The following is an 18817-nucleotide window of genomic DNA, read 5'->3' as shown; positions in this document are numbered from 1 at the left end:
TTAATGATGCCATATTGTTGAGAGGGGTGGTGGTGCTAAGGAAGTTTATGAATCTATTTGCCTATATCTTCACTGTATACAGAAAACCCACAGGTTTTCTGTATACAGTGAAGGAGAGCTTACCATTCAGAAACCATGTCATTAAGGTGTTAAGACGAGTAAACTATTGCTATTTTCCTTTTCCATTGTAAACTGACTTCTTGGAGACTATTGAGGTGACAGAGAAAAGAGTCTAATGTGTCTGGGCCATGAGGCCAAGAAAAGAATACATCATCTACATATCTTAACCATATAGAAGATTTGAGGAGGCTGAGTCTATGGCTCATTTTTCAAAAATATTCCATGTAAAATTGGAAAGTGGGGTGACAAGGGGAGGGGGGGGATCAATGGCAAAATTATATATAAAGAATATAGCATAATATTTAGATATACAACTATGATTACTGGTCTTGTTAATTTTCAGTTTTAGCAAAGTTACTAAAATTGAAAATTAACAATACTTTGCTAACTTCTCAAGCCTGTTAATTTTAGATAAAGGTACAATTTGAGACTACAATTTACTACTGTCTGTGTTCCACTTGATGAACCCTGAAATAAGATATTAACATTTCGAGATCATTGAATGATTGTACCAGAATATATTCTACAACCATTTGAGTGTAATGTGTCTCATGTTGAATTGATTCTTAAAGAAGAATTATGTGAAATGACAGAAGATTTGAAGGTCAAATCTGTATTCCAAGCTAAAGATGTATTCCAAACTATATCTCCTGTTGGAATAATAAAGATATACAAAATAAATATCCAAAATTGAAATTATGGCAAAACTGCTTTTGTTACTTTACCCAGTTCATATCAAGTTGCACCTGGATTCAATCAAATTCATAATTTACTGAGAAAAACAAGAAACGATTTCTTGTTTTTTTCTTGTTTTTGAACATGTTAGAAAATGGAGACCTAAGGATCAAATTAAGTAATTTCATCCTGAATACTACACATATTGCCAACCATAAACCATATCTGTGTATAAACCATATCATAAACCATAACAATTAATGCTAATGGCTAAGTGATGGGATATGATTTTTACAAAAACTAAAATAGCAGTAATAAACCATATAATAATTTTTGCTTTATAAAATGCTTTTATAAAGAGATTGAGATTGACTAGTATAAAGAAAAACATGGAGAGTATTGTTAAGGACCTCCATGGAGGCCCATCTCAGACAATATGAAGTCTATCATATCATTCCTTAAACTCATTCACTACCTATGCCCTCATCGACTTATCAGGCAATGCATTCCATGGTAAAATCACCCTCCATGAAAAAAGTCACTTCTTACCTTTTCACTCACCACCTTCAATTGCAACCTCCAGGGTAGAACTTGTTCTTGTTCCTTTCCCTTGTTTTACATATCAGAAATTAATATTTAAGTTGCAACATAGGATTTAAATATAAGGTTAGTGGATTGAACATGTATAAGTATCTTTAGTATTTAACTTTATGTCAATAATCTTATTGCTATATTGAAAAAGGAGGAGGGAGGATATTCAGTTGTTTGTAGAAGATGTGAACCTGGGGAGAGTTATTAGTAACAGTTGTGATCCTTAAGGACAATTTGAGTAAGCTTGACAGGTGGACAAATGAATGGGGATATCAGTTTAGTGAAACTAAAATATAAGGCTTTGAAATTTGGGATCCACAGATGGTAGGTTGCATATTCTATTGGTTAAATTACATTGGAGGAATAGACAAGAAATTTTGAAGTGACAGTTAACAGAAATTTGAAATTCAGGGAAAATCTTGCAAAGGTAGTTAAGGGAAACTACAGAAGTGCTGCAATACTGAGAAGGACATTAACAGTAAAGATAAAAGGATGGTAACTCCATTATACAATGCCCCAATTTAGACCACACCTATATTACTGTGCTCAGATCTGATGCTAGGATGAGATTGAAAGGGGATAAAGTAATCTTGTAGGGTAGAAATGCAGATAACAAATATACTAGATCTGTGGAATGTTGGTTATTGAGATAAATTGAGGGTTTGCAAACTGCAGTTTCATGGATAGAAGAAAAGGGGGATCATTTAGCAATTATCTGATTGAAATTTTAAAAGTGCCAAGAGGTATTTACTGGATTGACATGGGAGAGATTTTTCATATGCTAGAACCAGCAGACATGGGAAGGAAGTGAATAACAGTAAGTGGGTGAGAAGCAACTTTTTCTGCATGTGGAGTGTTTGAAGTATGGAATGCACTGATGTAAAGGTGTAAGAGTGTGTACTTGGAACAAGTAGGAATGGTGTGTGTCTTATTGTCTTAGTTGGACCCTCTGTAATGAGTCTTGTGACTGCATGAAGGTTCCAAATAAAAATAATGTCATCTCTCTCTATTTCATAAAGACATGTTGGTGGGACCCAAATGCTTTTAGAAATGCAGAACACAAAATATTACAAAATTTAAAATCCAGGTCTTAACAAATTAAATGCAAATATTTTGCATAAATTTTCTAATTTTACTCACTTTAACAAATAGCTAGCTGCAAATAATGCAATACTTTTGAAATTTAGAATGGTCTTCATCAAATGGAAATTAAAAGCAAATAACATTAAAAAAGTGAATATGGAACTACATAAATTCATCATGTCCACCTCAAGTAAGACGTGGGGCGTTTCCAGAACTGCAAGAGCGGTGTTCTGAAATATTGAAGCATTTCTAAATTTTATAAATTGGCAACAGTGTATGTGTGTGTGTGTGAGTGAGAGAGAGAGAGTTAAGTGTACAGCAAAGAAATAAAAATTTTAAAAAAATAATAATAATAAAGCATACTTTGAAGCATAATTATTTCTGAACTTCACTAATTCAGTGAGTATCCTTGATTGCTGTTCCAAGAGACCAAAACTAGACTCAGCAATTAGGGAGTCATATAACTTACTACTAACACAAAATATTCAAGTTAAGCACTAGATGTGAAACCTACCCTGAATCAGGATTTGCTGTTTTAGATAAGTTAGGACTACGAATATTTACAAGAACTTCCAGGAAATCTTTAGGAGAATATACTGGTCTAAATCTGCTCAAATCTGGAAAATAAACAAGATTCTAAAATTTCAAAAGAAACTGGCAGTGTTTTATATGCTGAACATAAATTTATACAAAATTATTATATTACTTCATATTACTTATATTACTTCATTAGCATCAAGTTTCTTATCCATTAATTGCATTCACTTTAATAGTTCTTTATGCATTTCTATATTTCCATATTTATCAGAAACATCTTATGTCATAAGCCTTACTTTCCTCTAAATCTACCAAGACTAATTTCTTCTGAAAGGTTAGGAGGCTAAATATGCCATATATAAAATGAGTAAATGAAGATATTGGGTAACAATCTGGAAGAAACCATTATAGAGGTAGAATGAGAGAGAGAGAGAGGTAAGAATCACTTATATGACAGATATTTTCAAGAAATGAATGATTATGGAAGGATGATGTTAGTTGATGAAAATTGTGCAGTGATATATCTGAAACAGTGTACCAATAAAAACTAAACATTCCAGTTTAGTTTTTATTGGTACACTGGTATCTGTGATTATAATATGTCAAGTACAGGGTGCTCGTGAGGCAACAGTAGCAGCAGTGTGTAAGAAGTGCTCCAGATTCAGATAAGTTATTCCTGAAATAATTAATTGTATATGAGTGATTGTTTGAGTAAGAGCTGCTATAAAAGTTGTGTGCTACTAGTATTATTAGTGTGTGGGATATTTTGCTTAAACTTGATTACAAATTCATTGTTTTTCAGCCCTTAGAGTAGTAATCAACAGAGGAAAGATGGCGGCAGCTTTGTCAGTGCATGACTTTAACTTAGACTTCAGTCGTTTCGTGAATGAAGTGTAAGCTAAATGAGGATTTGAGGAGTGCTAATATGAATTTGATGACAGAAAGTGTTAGTGTCACAGGAAGATTGAGTGCTCATTAGAAAGAAAAACAAAAAATTGTTAAGCACTGAAAAAGAAAACGAGTTATTTAAAAACCATAATGGATGGTAAAAAGAATGAAAGTGAGGTGAATGTGGCAGAAGGAAACAAAATTGAGAGAACAAAAGAAACCGGAAATAGCGTGACAAAAGGATCGGAAGTGAGAAAAATAGAAAGAATGAATGAAAGTTGGACACATGGACCGAAAGTACAGAAACTCAAAAGGATGAATGAGAGTGAAAGTGTGAAGTGGGAGTCGAGAGTTCGAAAATTAGAAAGACTGAATGATAGAGAGAATGTGGCGAGAGATTTGAAAGTTGAATTGGGTTGGATGAGGCAAGAGATGAAATGGATGCGGAGTGAAATTAAGAAAATTCGGGTGAAAACGATTAAAACAAATCAAGTAAGTACGAAAGATAAGCGAGTGGTGTTGTAGGGCGACTCCATTATTAAAGGTGTGCTGGATGAGAGGATGCACATGAGAAAAGCGATTGAGGCATTGGATATGAGGAAGGAGCGAGTGAAGGAGTTGATGGTTTTAATAGGTACGAATGACTTGACAGAGGACAAAGATCACGTCGGAATGGCTATCAGGAGGCTTCTTAGATGGATAAAAAAGAATAGTGTGACAGGAAGGGTAGTAAGTGTATTGCCTAGGTATGACTATGGTAAGATGAGGCAGAGAGCAAGGATTATGAATGGTATGTTGGCTGAAATGTGTGAGAAGTTAATGTGTGGAATGAGTATGAAGGACAAAGTGAACTGTATGGGAGCAATGAACTGCATTTCAGTGGTTATGGTGTGAGTCATTTGGAGAGACTGTTGCTGGAAGGTAGAGAAGTATAGAGAATGAATCAGATCAAGTGGGAAGTGATGTGGAAAAGCAGGAGAGTACAGGAGAAGAGATTGAAGAGGTGGTTATAAATGAGGAAATAAGTGCCATGAATATGGAAAATGAGAGAATGGGTGTGCAAGATGAACAGGGAAATGGGGAGGCTCAGGATAGACAGGGGTATACAGTGAGAAATGTGGATGCTCCAAGAGGATGTGAGAGCATGTGTAGACAGGAAAGGAATGGGATGACCTGGGATCAAGAGGAGACAGTTGGAATTGAAGAGGGTTCTAAAATGAATGATCAAATGATCACATCAAACAAATAAAAAATAGTGGAACTAGCTGTAGATCCAGGAATGAGCAGTTGTGTTTATATACAAATGCTAAAAGTGTAATAAACAAGGCAGATGAAATGGTTGCACTAATTGAGTCTGTTCACCCCAAAATTTGGGGTGAACAGAATTATGTTGGAATAAGTGAGACATGGTTAGATGAGGATGACATCCTGACAGGAATACAGATGGAAAGATATGATATGTTTCGTGAGGATATATGGGGTAAAAAGGGAGAGTGCTATTAATGAAAACGAAAGAGTTATGCCCATACAAAGTAGAGATGCAAGAGGGAAATAGTGCCAGTGGTTTTGAGGCAGTATGGTGTGAAATCGCGGTGAATGGAATGAAACACTTGGTTGGATGTTGTTATAGACCAGGAAATGTGGATGGCAGTGACTATGAAATGTATAATCAAATTAGTCAAACAAATAAGAAAAGAGTGATCATTATGGAAGATTTTAATTATGGCAATATAGACTGGAATGATGAGATAGCAACTGGAAATAAAGAAAATGAGTTTCTTGAGTTTTTGAGGAATACCCACCTCAGACAATATGTAACAGAGGATTTTCAAGAACTATCTAGTAGATGCAATGTCTATATGTATTCCAAGGGTGAGAAGGTTAAATAAGGTAGGTGTGAATTAGATGAATAAAGAGGTTAAGTATGCCATACAGAGAAAAAGGGCATTATGGAAGTACCATAAGAGAAGTGGAAATAACCAATTCCATGAGGACTACAAAGACCAGTCAAGGCAGATGACTTGGTTGGTGAGGGTAGCTAAAGAGAGGTATGAACAGCAGTTAACTAATGAAGCCAAAAAGAATCCTAAGTAGTTCTTTCGATATGTAGCCATCAAAAGAAAGAATGATTATGGAAGGATGACACTGATTGGAAAAAATGGTATAAAGACAGCTGTTGCAGAAGGTGTGGTGGATATACTTAATGAGCAGTTCATAAAGGTCTTTCAATTTTGTGAATGTGACTTCATGGAGAGATTGAGAGGATTTATGATGGGGAGGAGAGACTGACTGTAAGTGAGCAAGTGGTGTATGGGGGGGTTGAGCAAACTAAATGTAAATAAGGCTGTGGGACTAGATAATATATTACCATGCAGTCTGAAGGAATGTGTCAGGGAGGTGATGCCGGCCTTAACATATTTTTTTAATATGAATCTTGCACTCGGTCAAGTTCTTAAGGAGTGGAAGGAGGGCAGGATCGTGCCACTTCATAAAGAAGGTGACAGAACTCAAGCATCAAACTATAAGCCTATCTGTGTATCAGATGTTGTAGTTAAGTTGTTGGAGAAGCTTGTGAGAACTAGGATCCAGAATTGGGTTGACAACAATGGTATTATCTTTGATGGACAGCATGGATTTGCTAAAGGGACATCATGTTTTAGTAATCTACTTACTATTGTAATAAGTCACCTTATTTATATAAGGTGATTGCTTCCATGGACAAAGAAGAATAATACACAGTAACATACTTAGATTTTGCAAAGGCTTTTGATAGATTACTGCATGATAAGTTGATAGTCAAACTGGAGTTGATAGGGTTGGATATTAGATTTGTGCATTGGATTGGAGACTGCTATCTGATAGGTATCAACAACTTGTGTATGGGAAAGCGATATCCAGGAAAAGGAAAGTTACCAGTGGTGTGCCTCAGGAGGTCTGCTTTATAGCCATTGCTGTTTAATTTGTATATTAATGATATTGGTGAAGATTTGGATGGAGATATTCAGTTGTTTCCGGTAATGATGCAAAGTTGGAACGAACCATGAAGAGTAGAGAAGATGTCATAGCCTTACAAGAAGACTTGAATAAATTGAGTGATTGGGCACAGGAATAGGGATGCAAGTTCAATGTTGCAAAATGCAAGGTTTTAAAATTTGGAAAACAAAGATGGGATGCAGAATTTATGCTTGGTGAGGATATATTGTCAGAGGTGGAGGAAATAAGAGATCTGGGAGTGATAGTGGATAAGGATCTGTATTTAGGGGACACATAGCCAAAATTGCGAAGACAACACAAAGGCTTCTGGGAATGATGCAGAAGACGCTGACTTGTAGAAGTAGGGAGATTCTTGTTCCATTGTATAAGGTTTTGATTAGGCCACACATGGACTATTGTGCCCAGATTTGGACACCTGGTTTTCAGAAGGACGAAGAGATGTTGAAAAGGGTCCAAAGGCGACTGATTAAGGTAGTTTCTAATCTCTGGAATATCGAATATGAGGAAAGATTGAGAAGATGCAACTTGCAGAGTCTGGTGGACAGGAGGAAGAGGAGAGATATGATACAGACCTCCAAGTTATTAAGAGGTTATTATAGGATCAATGCTGGAGAGGTTCTACAGAAAATAGTGGGAGATCAGGGTCATTTCTGGAAGCTGTATAAGGAGGGTGTGAGTAGGGGAGTGAGAAACAGGTTTTTTTCATGCAGAGTTGTGAATGATTATAATGTCTTGCCTGAGAGAGTGGTGTCTGCAGAGAATTTGAGTGTGTTTAAAGCATGGTATGATGAGCTGTGTGTTTGATAAAAGGATCTCCTAGATGAGTCTTTTTCTACATGGGGTCTTGAGTAGTAATACTACTACTAATAATAATAAAAGTACAGAAACATATGGGGGGGGGTGGACTTTGTATATACAAAAACTTTCCTAAGGTGGAAAAATGAAAAATTACAGAATAAACAATCATATATATAAACCGAAATATTTCTAGATACAATTATACAAATAATTTATTTTGTAAAAAGTTTTAAAAAAAACAAGATTAAAAAAGAAATTAAAAACCACAATTCAATTTCAGACTTATTTTGGAATACTCTTCTTGTTCTCCCTTTTCCCCTCTTTTTACCTTGCAGTGTCAAGGGTTATCTATTCATTTAACCGCAACCGTACACAAGGAGAAGGTGATTAGCCCTATGCCTCTGGGTGTATCCTATGTTTGTAGAAGCATTGAGTTCTCAAGGCTAGTTTGCCTGCTTGTGGGATGAAACACCCCAGATAAACTGGAGAGAAAATTCTGCAGTCCACACCCAAGACCGGCTAACTTGGCTATGTCTGAGAAAGATCCAAAGCTCCTCACATCAGTGATGGGAATCGAAACCAGAACATTCCTTTCCCATGCATATGATTACAAAGTGCATAGCCACTCAGCTAACTGCACAGACTTTTGGAATACTCTTAATGTCTATTGCTAAAATATTAATTTTTTGTTTTGATTTATCTATAATTAGTATAAGAGATAGGCAAATGGTGATCCTGTTGAGGACAAGCTGATCTAGTTTTAGATTTATATCCTTGTTTCCTATGATACCAATCAATGTGGCTTGAGATCGAACACAAACAATCAGGGTGGAGCCTCTTTATTTTATGTAATGTTAAATCTAGGAGAGCAATGGATATGGGTAGCACATGAGAGATTGTAACACTCATAGGTATGGGGATGTTAAGAATCAGAAATGATGAGCTCCTGGTAATGTTTCAATTTTATACAGTTTAATGCAAGATCAGCAGTATAGTCATATCTAATGGATCTAATGGAAAGAAAGCAGTGAACTCACAAAATGGTGATTCTGAACTATTTATACAGGTTGGCAGAAAATCAGAGTACTTTGCTGTGAGAGTTGAAAAAAAAACTACTGATATACAAAGGGAGGGATGAAGTACTTCCCTAGGCTGCACATAGAGAAACTGAATAATGTGATGTAGGCATATCAAAATGAAAGGTTGTTTTGTGTCATGCACATGTAATATCTACATCATACAATAATAGTTCTTTCCTATGATAAGAAATACATTGACATGTAGGGATAAGGAGGTAGTTGTGCCACCATATAATCAGTTAGACCACACTTGAACTACTGTACTCAGATTTGATGTTTAAGGTAATGAAGAGCTTTTATTGGATTAATAAGGAGAGTATAAATAAAAAAGATTAGAAGGGGGAGAGAAAAAAACAGAAGCCATCCCTGGCAGTTGTTTAAGAGTGTGGGGCTGGAAAAGGACACAAAGAGTAGGTTTTTGGCATGGAGAACTGTGAGTGAATGGAACACATTACCAGAACATACTGTGAATGCAAGGAGCATTAAGGATTTTAAGGTTTAGTATGATAAATATGTTATCAATTGAATGAACTTCCCATGAAGAGTTTGCAGACTCCATGGAGGATGTGATTATAATAATAACATGCAGATCAAAGGAATGTATAGAAGTCTGACATATAGACAAAAAAATTAATAAATAAATAAAAAAATAAGAAAACTGGTCCATGTAAGGCAGACTAGCAAAGGATTTTTATTTTGATTGCACATTACAGAGATAACTACTAATGTCAAAATGCATTAATGTGTAAAAATAAAATACCTCATTGTTCTCCTACATGAACTACTGTTCATTTTTTTTTCTTTGTGACTACATTAAGAAAACTATTTTATTTATTTATTTTTTATTTTTATATCGGGCCCATACATGAGAGGTTGGTTGGTCAACATATAGTACATTAGTACTGTACATGGGTAGTAGGTTGGGAAAAGAGAAACTTGTTTACATTTGATTTAAAACTGCGTACTGTATTGCTTGGGAAACAGATCAGGGGAAAGACTGTTCCACAATCCAGCAGTAGCAGGGTTGAAGAAGGAGGAAAAGAAACTTGTTCTGTGGGGGGGGGGTTCAAGGTGTACTGTGAAAGGATGTTGGGCAGCAGCTGTACGTGTTCCAATGGGCTTAGTACTGAGTGGGGGAATTATTGATGCTATTTCAAATGAACATTTTGCCATGGAAATATTGGTGGAATAAACAAATTGCAGAGACCAAACATCTATGTGAAAGTGAGGAGAGTGAGTTGGTAAGAGATGGATCATTTATCAACCTAATTGCTCTCCTCTGTATTGGGTCAAGCATTTTGAGGGAGCTTTTAGGAGCCCCACTCCAAAATGTGAGAGCAGTGTTTGACAGCTGGGCGATTTGTGATTTGTATAAGGTTAACAGCTGTTTAGAGGTGAAGTAACATCTTGAGCTAAAGAGAAATCCTGGTTTTTTGGAAGCTGAGGATGCAATGGTTGTGATGTGTTTATGCCAGGAGAGGCCTGATGTCAGGATATTCCAAGAAGAGAAATCTCATCTTGTCTGGGAATTTGAGTGTTATCAAAAATATTGGGGGAAAATTGGTTCTTTTTTGTGAGAAATAAGACAGAACTGGGTTTTACTAGCACTGAAGTTGAAGAGGTTATCTGAGCCCCCGTTGAGGATGGCTTGAAGGTTAGAATTGAGGGCAGTGGTGGTTGATGTTCTGTAGGTTGAAGTAAGTTGTGTAGAGTAAGGTTTGTCAAATGAAAGGGAGGAATGCAATGTGCTGTCATCTGCAAAACTATGTATTGGGTTGGAGATCAACTGAAGTAGGCCACTGATATACAGAGGGAAGAGGGTTGGTGAGAGAACAGGTTGAAGTAAGTTGTGTAGAGTAAGGTTTGTCAAATGAAAGGGAGGAATGCAATGTGCTGTCATCTGCAAAACTATGTATTGGGTTGGAGATCAACTGAAGTAGGCCACTGATATACAGAGGGAAGAGGGTTGGTGAGAGAACAGAACCTTGTAGAACCATAGAATTAGTTGAATGGTGAGAGGAGAGGGAACTGTCTACTATCACAGATTGTGTGCGTCTAGACAGAAAGCTGGCAATCCAACTGCAGAAGTCCTGAGACAGTTTGAATGATAGAAGTTTGCTTAGTAAGCCTTTGTGACGGACCCAGTCTAAAGCTTTGGAGATATCAAGTGCAACCAACTGAGATTTGCCAAATTCTCCATGTCCAGCGATGAGTGATATATATAAAAGCAAATCTCCTGCTGATCAGCAGCGACAGAATCCGTACTGGTGGTAGCTTAATAGCTGGGTGCCTTCAAGGTAGTATAGGAGTTGAGAATTAATGGTTTTCTCCATCACTTTAGACAGTGAGTGATGTAGGTCAGTAGTTAGATGGCAGTGATTTGTCACCCTTCTTAGGAATAGGTTGAGTATAGGCCAATTTCCAGGCATTGGGATATATACCAGTGGCGTATAAGAGTAAGTACAGGCAGCATAGGATAGGAATCAGTTCTGGTGCACAAACCTTCAGGACAACTGAAGGAATGCCATCAGGGCCAGGAGATTTTTTTTGTATCTAATTTAGACAACAGGTTTCTGATCTCTTTCTGGCAAAAGGATATAGGGGCATTGTATGTTGGGTAGTTGAAATGACTGGGGGCATTTGCCATTGTCAGTTATGCATGCATTGGAGGCAAAGTGTGAAGCCAGGAGATTATCTTTTTCTGTGGGTGATGATGCAATAGAGCCATCTGGGTACGATAGGAGTGGGAATAGTGTAGGGCAAAAGTTACGAACAATTGCTTTGGCAGGAGACCAAAAGGCACTGCCATTTGGGCAGGTTGTGAGTTTCCTGCTCTTTGCCCATTCAAATTCTGTTATGGAAGCATTGATAGTTTTCTTGCATTGGTTTCAGGCTTCAATATAAGCATTGAAGGTGAATGGAATTCTTGATATGAGCCAGTTGTGGTATGCTTGATTTTTCATTTGTACAGCCTAGGGACATCTCTTGGAGAACCAGGATTTAGATAGGAGTTGGCAATTCAGAGAAGTGTTGGAAATATGTGTTTCCATGCCAGTGAGGATTACTTTGGTGATACGTTTGGTGCATATGTATTGGAAGATCGGAAAAAATAGTCCAACCATGGAAATGAAGCATAGTAGTCTTGGAGGCTGTCCCACTTGGCACTGTTATAATGCCAAATTACTCTTGTGTAGAAGTGGCTGCGTAAGCATTGTTGCATGGGGGGGGGGGGAGATAAGCACTAGATTGTGATCAGAATTACCCAGGGGTCTAACTACATTTACTGCGTATTTGGAAGGGTCAACAGTAAGGAAGAGATCTAGAGTATTTGGGGAGTGGTTCGGGTTATCTGGTATTCTTGTTGGTATGTGAACAATATGTAATGTCATTAGTGATGGCAAATGTTTCAGCATCTTTGCCTGCAAGATCCATATAAGTGGAGGAGGAAAGCCAGTTGGTATTATGGACATTGAAATCTCCTAGGAGGATGATTTCACTGTTAGGAGAGTGGGACTGGAGAAAATCAATTTTTAAGGAGAGGATATTAAAGAGCTCAGAGTGGTTGGTGGCACTAGGAAAATGATAGCGAGAGCAGATGAATTTGAATGAGTGGAGAAGAGATATTTTCAATCAAAGAAGGTCAAAGTTGTGATTCTAGGTTAGGTGCTCTCTGGCAGGGTATATCAGAGTAGATATATGTGCAGACATCACCCTTGGACTGCAAGGGGCTAAACAGTGTGTAGTTTGGAAGGTTGAGATGGATAGTGTGAAGTAAGTTTTGAGTTTCTCCTAAAAAGAGTAAGTGGGGTTTGGTGGACTGCAGATCGTAGTGGATGCTATTGGAGTTGAGGCCACGGATGTTGGTGAAGTGAATATACAAGGTTCTGTGGGGCATGTATTTGACTGCAAGCACCTTACATATTTCCTATGCAGTGCCAGCATACTGGTCTCCTTGGTGGCTACTAGTGGCATCACTTGATTTTTGCACTAGTTTGGCTTGTTTGTAGTCCAACTGTTGTCTTTGTTTTGGAGTTTTTCTTCAAGTTGTCTTCAAAGTTGGCATTTGTGTTCTCTATGGCGAAATGTTAAGTCAGGTCAAGCACACGTCGGGAGAAAGTGTCCTTTAACTTGTTATCGCAGTTATTAATTTTGATGCACTTATTAGCATGTCACAGGTCACTTTCAGGAGACGTAGAAAGTTCGTTCCGTCCTTTCTTGTGTTTATGGGTCCATAACGATGGCATTTGACAATGTTTCTGGGATCGAAGCTGCATTCTCCTGCTAATTTGTTGATGTCTTCTTTTAATGTCATGTGTTGGAGGCTTAATGGATTTTTTACAACACTCAGAAAGGATTAAAACAGAATTTAATACCTCCTATATTTCGTCCTAGTCAACAGGACATCTACGAGGATTACAAAAACAACTAATATAACATGAACACAAATATCATACAATACTAAGCCCAACCACGTGGGTGACACTAAAGTCCTATCTAGGTGGAGCGCCCTCTAAGAGTGATTGTAGGTAGCCTGGAATGTAAGGTGAGACCTCTGGTGATGAGTGTTTCCCAAATCCTCAGAAGCTTAATACAACCGTATTTATTAAGATTTGGTTGATTTCAGAGAGCTGCTGCTGCTTCTAAGAATAGTCTCTCTTTCTTGAATTTGCTGTGGTGGAGCATGGTGGTTTTCTTCCATGATACCCTGTGGGTGGTGTCCAAGACATGGTCAGCCCAGCCTGAATGACCATAGTTGTGTTTACAGATGTAAGACTTGTGTTCTTCCAGGCGGATGGATGCTGATCTGCCTGTCTGTCCAAAGTATGCCAGCTTACAGGAACAGGGTACTTTGTAAACACCAGGCAGAGAGAGAGAGAGAGAGGAGGGAGCTGATCTTTCAAAGAACGGATAAGGGTGGCAAGTTTGCGGTGGGGCTTATATGCTGTGTGTAGGTTGTACTTTTTTAGAATCGTGGCTATTTTTTCGGATGTGCCATGGATGTAGGGTATGGTGATGGCATTTTTAAAATCTTGTTGATGAGAAGGACGGGGAATGGGGGAGAAACTGATTATTTTTTTTATACTGTGATTGCTGTAGCCATTGGAGAGGAAAGTGCTGTGTATGTGGTTAAGCTCAGTAGTGAGGGAGGCTCCACTGGAACAAAGATTGTGGGCTCTCTTGGTAAGAGTTTTAATAATGCCATATTGTTGAGAGGGGTGGTGGTGGGAGAGTTTGTGAATGTATCTGCCTGTGTGTGTGTGGGTTTACTGTATATAGTGAAGGCAAGTGTATCATTAGGTAGGCATGTAACTAAGGTGTCTAGGAAGGGTAAACAATTGTTCTTTTCCTTTTCCATAGTAAACTGGATTCTTGGATGTAGGCTATTGAGATGACTGAGGAAGGAGTCTAACATGTCTGGGCCATGAGGCCAAATAGAGATCACTTAGCCAAACTTAGCATAATATGGCTAAACCATGTTGAGGATCTTTTACTTGTCTGTGCAGATTCCAAAGAAACAGTATAGTTTTACAAACTTTCAGAACAGCTTAAATCACAAAATATGCCTCACAGTAGAAGAAGACGAAACAGTACACTTTCTTTCCTAATGTTCTAATCAATTACTGATCTAAACAAACCTTTGCAGCATTTAGAAAAAAACTGAATCCACTGTAAAACATTTACATACTACTTCCCACCACCTGTTTGCACAGAAGTGAGGTGTCCCAAAGACACTGAAAGATAGAAGATTACCTGAGGGGTGCTTAAGGGTCAAAGCTGTATAACTGAGCAGAGACCTCCACATAGCCTTTAAAGGAATGTGGAGAACCGACTAGGGCTTCTGACCTAATGTTCAATCCTCACCTTCTCGTGGTGTACCCTGCTGGGTATCTACTTGGATACTGAACAAATGAGGATGAGCTGGCAATTTGGGATTTAGCTGACCAAATTGTATTCCTATTGGCTGAAACCAATACAGAAAATGATGGTACAACATGACAAAATTTCATGCCAGCTGGGGGCATCGCCCGGTTAAACAAGGCCCCTGTTGTTTTCGCCAGAGAAGCAGGACGAACAGCAAAAAGTCAACTACTGGAACAAATCTGAAAACACACCCCAACTCAACATCACCAAAGTTAAAGATCGATACTATCAACATAAGAAGTCTGAATGGCAAAGAAATGGAGCTAGCTGAAGAATTAGATAAGTACCAGATCGACATAATAGGGGTGACTGAAACAAAAAAGACAAAAACTGGTGAGATCTTTCTGAATAATAAATACAAAATGTTATATTCAGGCAATGACAATTAAGGAAAAGAAGGAGTAGCCATAGTTTTCAACACAAAATATGAGGCTAATCTTCTTGAATGGCAGACAGTCTCAAGTAGAGTGATGTGGGCAAATATCAGAATGGGGCATTGGACAATGAGACTAATTTGTGCCTATGCTCCCACAGAAGGTTCTACTAAGGTAGAAGTGGAGGAATTTTTTTATGCTTTAGAAAAAAAGCGACTGACACAATGAAAAAGGAAAAGTTGATTCTTGTTGGGGATCTAAATAGCAGAGTAGGAAATCATAGTCAGACATTCAAAAATATTTTGGGAAAATTTGGAGAAGAGAGCAAAGCCAATAATAATGGCAAATACCTGTTGGATTTCTGCTCAGGACATGGACTGGTTATTACTAACACCATGTTCCAACATAAAAATGTACACAAATTCACATGGAGAGAAGAGGCAAGGAATAAGAAAAGTCTCATTGACTATGTTATTGTTGATAGTGATGTTTTCTCCCTAGTGCAGGACACCAGAGTGTACAGAGGATTTGAAATTGGAAGCGATCACTATTTATTGTTGAGCAGGATAAAAATTAAATTTCATATTGAAAAGAATAACATGTAAGAAAGTTTTAAAACAAATAAAAGTCGAGCAGCTCTCAGATGTGAACTGTAGACTAAAATACACAAAAATTATTGAGGGAAAAATGAAAGAGTTTGAGAACAGGAACCAAACCTTGGAGATTCAGTGGCAAACCTTGAAGAAAACCTGGATTGATTCAGCCAGAGAGGCATGTGATGAGGTTCTCTGAAAGGATAGAAAAATCAGTACTCCATGGTGGACATAGGAAGTTAAAGAGCCAGTGAAGGAAAAGAAGAAAGCATATCAAAAGTTCCTGGCAAATAAGTCAGCTTTTGCTCTTAGAGAATACAGAGACAAATGTAAGAAAGCTAAACACTGTGTAAAACTAGCTAAACAAAAGTCATGGGAGGACTGTGCAAGAACATAGAAATAAATATCAAGAAGGTGGTAAGATATTCTAGAGGTTGTTGAAGTAGCTTAGAAATTGAGGAAAGAGTGCTGCAAAAGGAGTTAGAGATGATAAAGGTGACATGAAAACAGGAGAAAAAGATATCCTTGAAGTATGAAGTAATTACTTCGAAAAATTGCTAAATGAAACAAGCAGTAATAGCACAGTGTTAAAAACACTCCATATGCATACAGTCAGGAATACATATCCATACTTGAAGTAGAAAAAGCCATCAAAGGCTTGAAATGTGGAAAGGCAGCAGGAGTAGATGATATTCGACCAGAAATGCTGAAGTGAGGTGGTATAAAAGTCTTACAGTGGCTGCACTGCATAGTTCAGAAAGCCTGGACAGATGGACAAATTCCTGATGATTGCAGTAGAGCTCTAATAGCACCCATATGTAAAAAGGGAAATAAAACTGAATATGAGAATTACAGTGGTATCTCCCTACTGATTGTTACTGGCAAGATCTATGCAAGTATACTTGAGAAACGATTGAGAATAATTGTGGAAGAAAAGCTTGGTGAAGAACAAGCTGGATTCAGACCAAATAGAGGCTGTCAGGATCAGATCTTCACTTTACGACAAATAGTTGAGAAAGCACGGGAATATAACAAATATATGTATTTAAGTTTTGTCGATCTGGAAAAGGCATATGACAAGGTGCCAAGAGAGAAGCTATTCAATATGCTACAGTTATATGGTGTCAATGGGGCATTATATCAAGCAATACTTAGTCTGTATTTCAGTTGTAAGTCAGCAGTTAGAATTGAAGGAAGATGGTTTAATGTTAAAACTGGTGTGAGACAAGGATGTACATTTTTCCCCTCTGTTATTCTTATCTATACGGATCACATTATGAAGGAAAGTGGTATTAAACATGATATCAGAATTGGAGATGTTAATGTCAGCTCTTTGATTTATGCAGACGATGTTATACTTCTAAATAAATCTGCTACAAGTTTGCAAGATTCCCTGACTAAATTGAATAACTGTGGTAATAGATATGGTATGAAGGTCAGCATTAAAAAGACAAAGAAAATAGGTAGAATTGTTGAAAATGTCAACTGTGTTGTAAACGGGGAACCTGTAGAAGAAGTAAAACATTTCAGTTATTAGGCACGATTTTTAATGAAGATGGTAAATTAAATATGGAAATAGACAACAGAATCAACAAAGCTGGTGTGGTAGGCAGTCAATTGAATAAATTCATATGGAATAAGAGAGAAATTAGTTGGAACACTAAATTAGCCGTACACAAGACGGTATTCAAACCAGTTTTAACTTATGGATCTGAGAGCTGGATCAGAAGTAAAACACTTGACCAAAGACTAGAGACTGCAGATATGAGAATCCTGAGAAAGATTACAGGCGTGAACAGATGGCATTAATGGCAATATCATATTAAAAACGAGGATATTAGGAAAGAACTTGACATTGTCAGCATCCAGGAATGCGTTAGCAGAGCTAATCTCAGGTGGTATGGTCACTTAAACAGAATGGGTGAAGAAAGATTAGCAAAACAAGTGTTCTCTGCCAGGGTGGCAGTGGCAGGAAAATGACCCAGAGGAAGACCAAGATATAGGTGGATCGATAGAGTACAAAGTGCCTTAGACGATAGAAATATAAGATCTGATAATGTTGGAGTCTTGACAAGTAACAGACTGATTTGGAGGAAAATTGTAGATAGGAAGTTAGTAATGATGTAAATTTTTCATGTAGTACTATCATATTCTGTATACCCCTTGAGGGGTACATGTCAGGAATTTGATGATGATTACCTGAGTGAAGTACTTTTAAAGAATAGCAATAATCATAAAAGTGCCTCTGTAGGACAATTGGAAGAACTACAATATGTTGCACTGTAAAAACTCGATGTAGCTTATAAATACTAGGCACTTTAATTCGATTTTTTTACAGAGGTCAAGTCTCATGAGAACTGTTGTAAAAATAACCTTGTTTGTCTCTATATATTTTATGCTAAATATTAATGTAAGTAACCCTATGGGAATTAACTGCTCCTTTAACAAGAATATTTTTGAATGTCAAAAATAAAGGCAATGCTTTGCCATCGGAAGTTTTGTATAATAGCTACGTATAAGAGCACAAGGAAGTTGTTTATGGTGAAGTGTGTGAGAAAGTTGTTTGTGAGCTATGCGAATGAACACCTTCAAAGTTAGTATCAAAAAGATCCGCTAGTTTCAGAGAAGTTTCCACTGCCTGACAAGACAAGAAAAAAAAGAGTACACGGAACAGAAGAAAGAATGGGTCGGCCTTATCAAAAAGATCAAGGAGAACTGCCGATTTCTTTGGGTTTACTACCTTTAGTGCGAGGTCCCGAGATCGCAAAATAAAAGGGGCTGAGCTGAACATCAAGAAGAGGCATGGCCCCCATTTACTAAGCAGGAGAGGCAGTTGGAACCAGAGCAGTGGTGGCAGAGAACAAGGAGAGGCGAGGCCCGGTTACCAAAAGGAGAGGGAAGGTCCAGTTACCGAAGGCAGAAGAGAGGCGTAGTCATCCGAGTGTGCAGTCATTGGAAGCCAGCAGAGATCTAGAGGCAGTCGGATGTCTTATTACTGCGGGAGATCAAACGAAAACCAAAAGCAACAGAGCAATCTTCAAGCCTGAATGCTGAAACTTCTTGTCTGAGCTTTTGAGTAATGGAAAAATTGCAGTCCAAGACCTGCCAATATTCCAACGAAGCACCCCCTGAAGCAAGATTCTCCAGACGAAGCCTAAGGTCC

General features: G+C 37.8%; 1 protein-coding gene across 6 annotated transcripts in view; it reads right to left on the bottom strand.

Moving 5' to 3' along the window:
- The window catches only part of LOC150110589 (TBC1 domain family member 19), a 476985-nt gene that overhangs the window by 313652 nt on the left and 144516 nt on the right, over positions 1-18817 (bottom strand). For all 6 annotated transcript variants that reach the window (XM_090395037.1, XM_090395020.1, XM_090395012.1 and 3 more), the window contains exon 7: positions 2984-3086. In XM_090395037.1, coding sequence (XP_090251163.1) covers positions 2984-3086 — 103 coding nt within the window. The remainder of the gene's footprint in view (positions 1-2983; positions 3087-18817) is intronic.

Source organism: Typopeltis vanoorti, chromosome 1 (genome assembly GCF_054136105.1).
Source record: "Typopeltis vanoorti isolate ZY-2024b chromosome 1, IOZ_Tvanoo_1.0, whole genome shotgun sequence".
Taxonomy (NCBI): Eukaryota; Metazoa; Arthropoda; class Arachnida; order Uropygi; family Thelyphonidae; genus Typopeltis; species Typopeltis vanoorti.
This window is presented reverse-complemented; position numbering and strand designations above follow the sequence as displayed.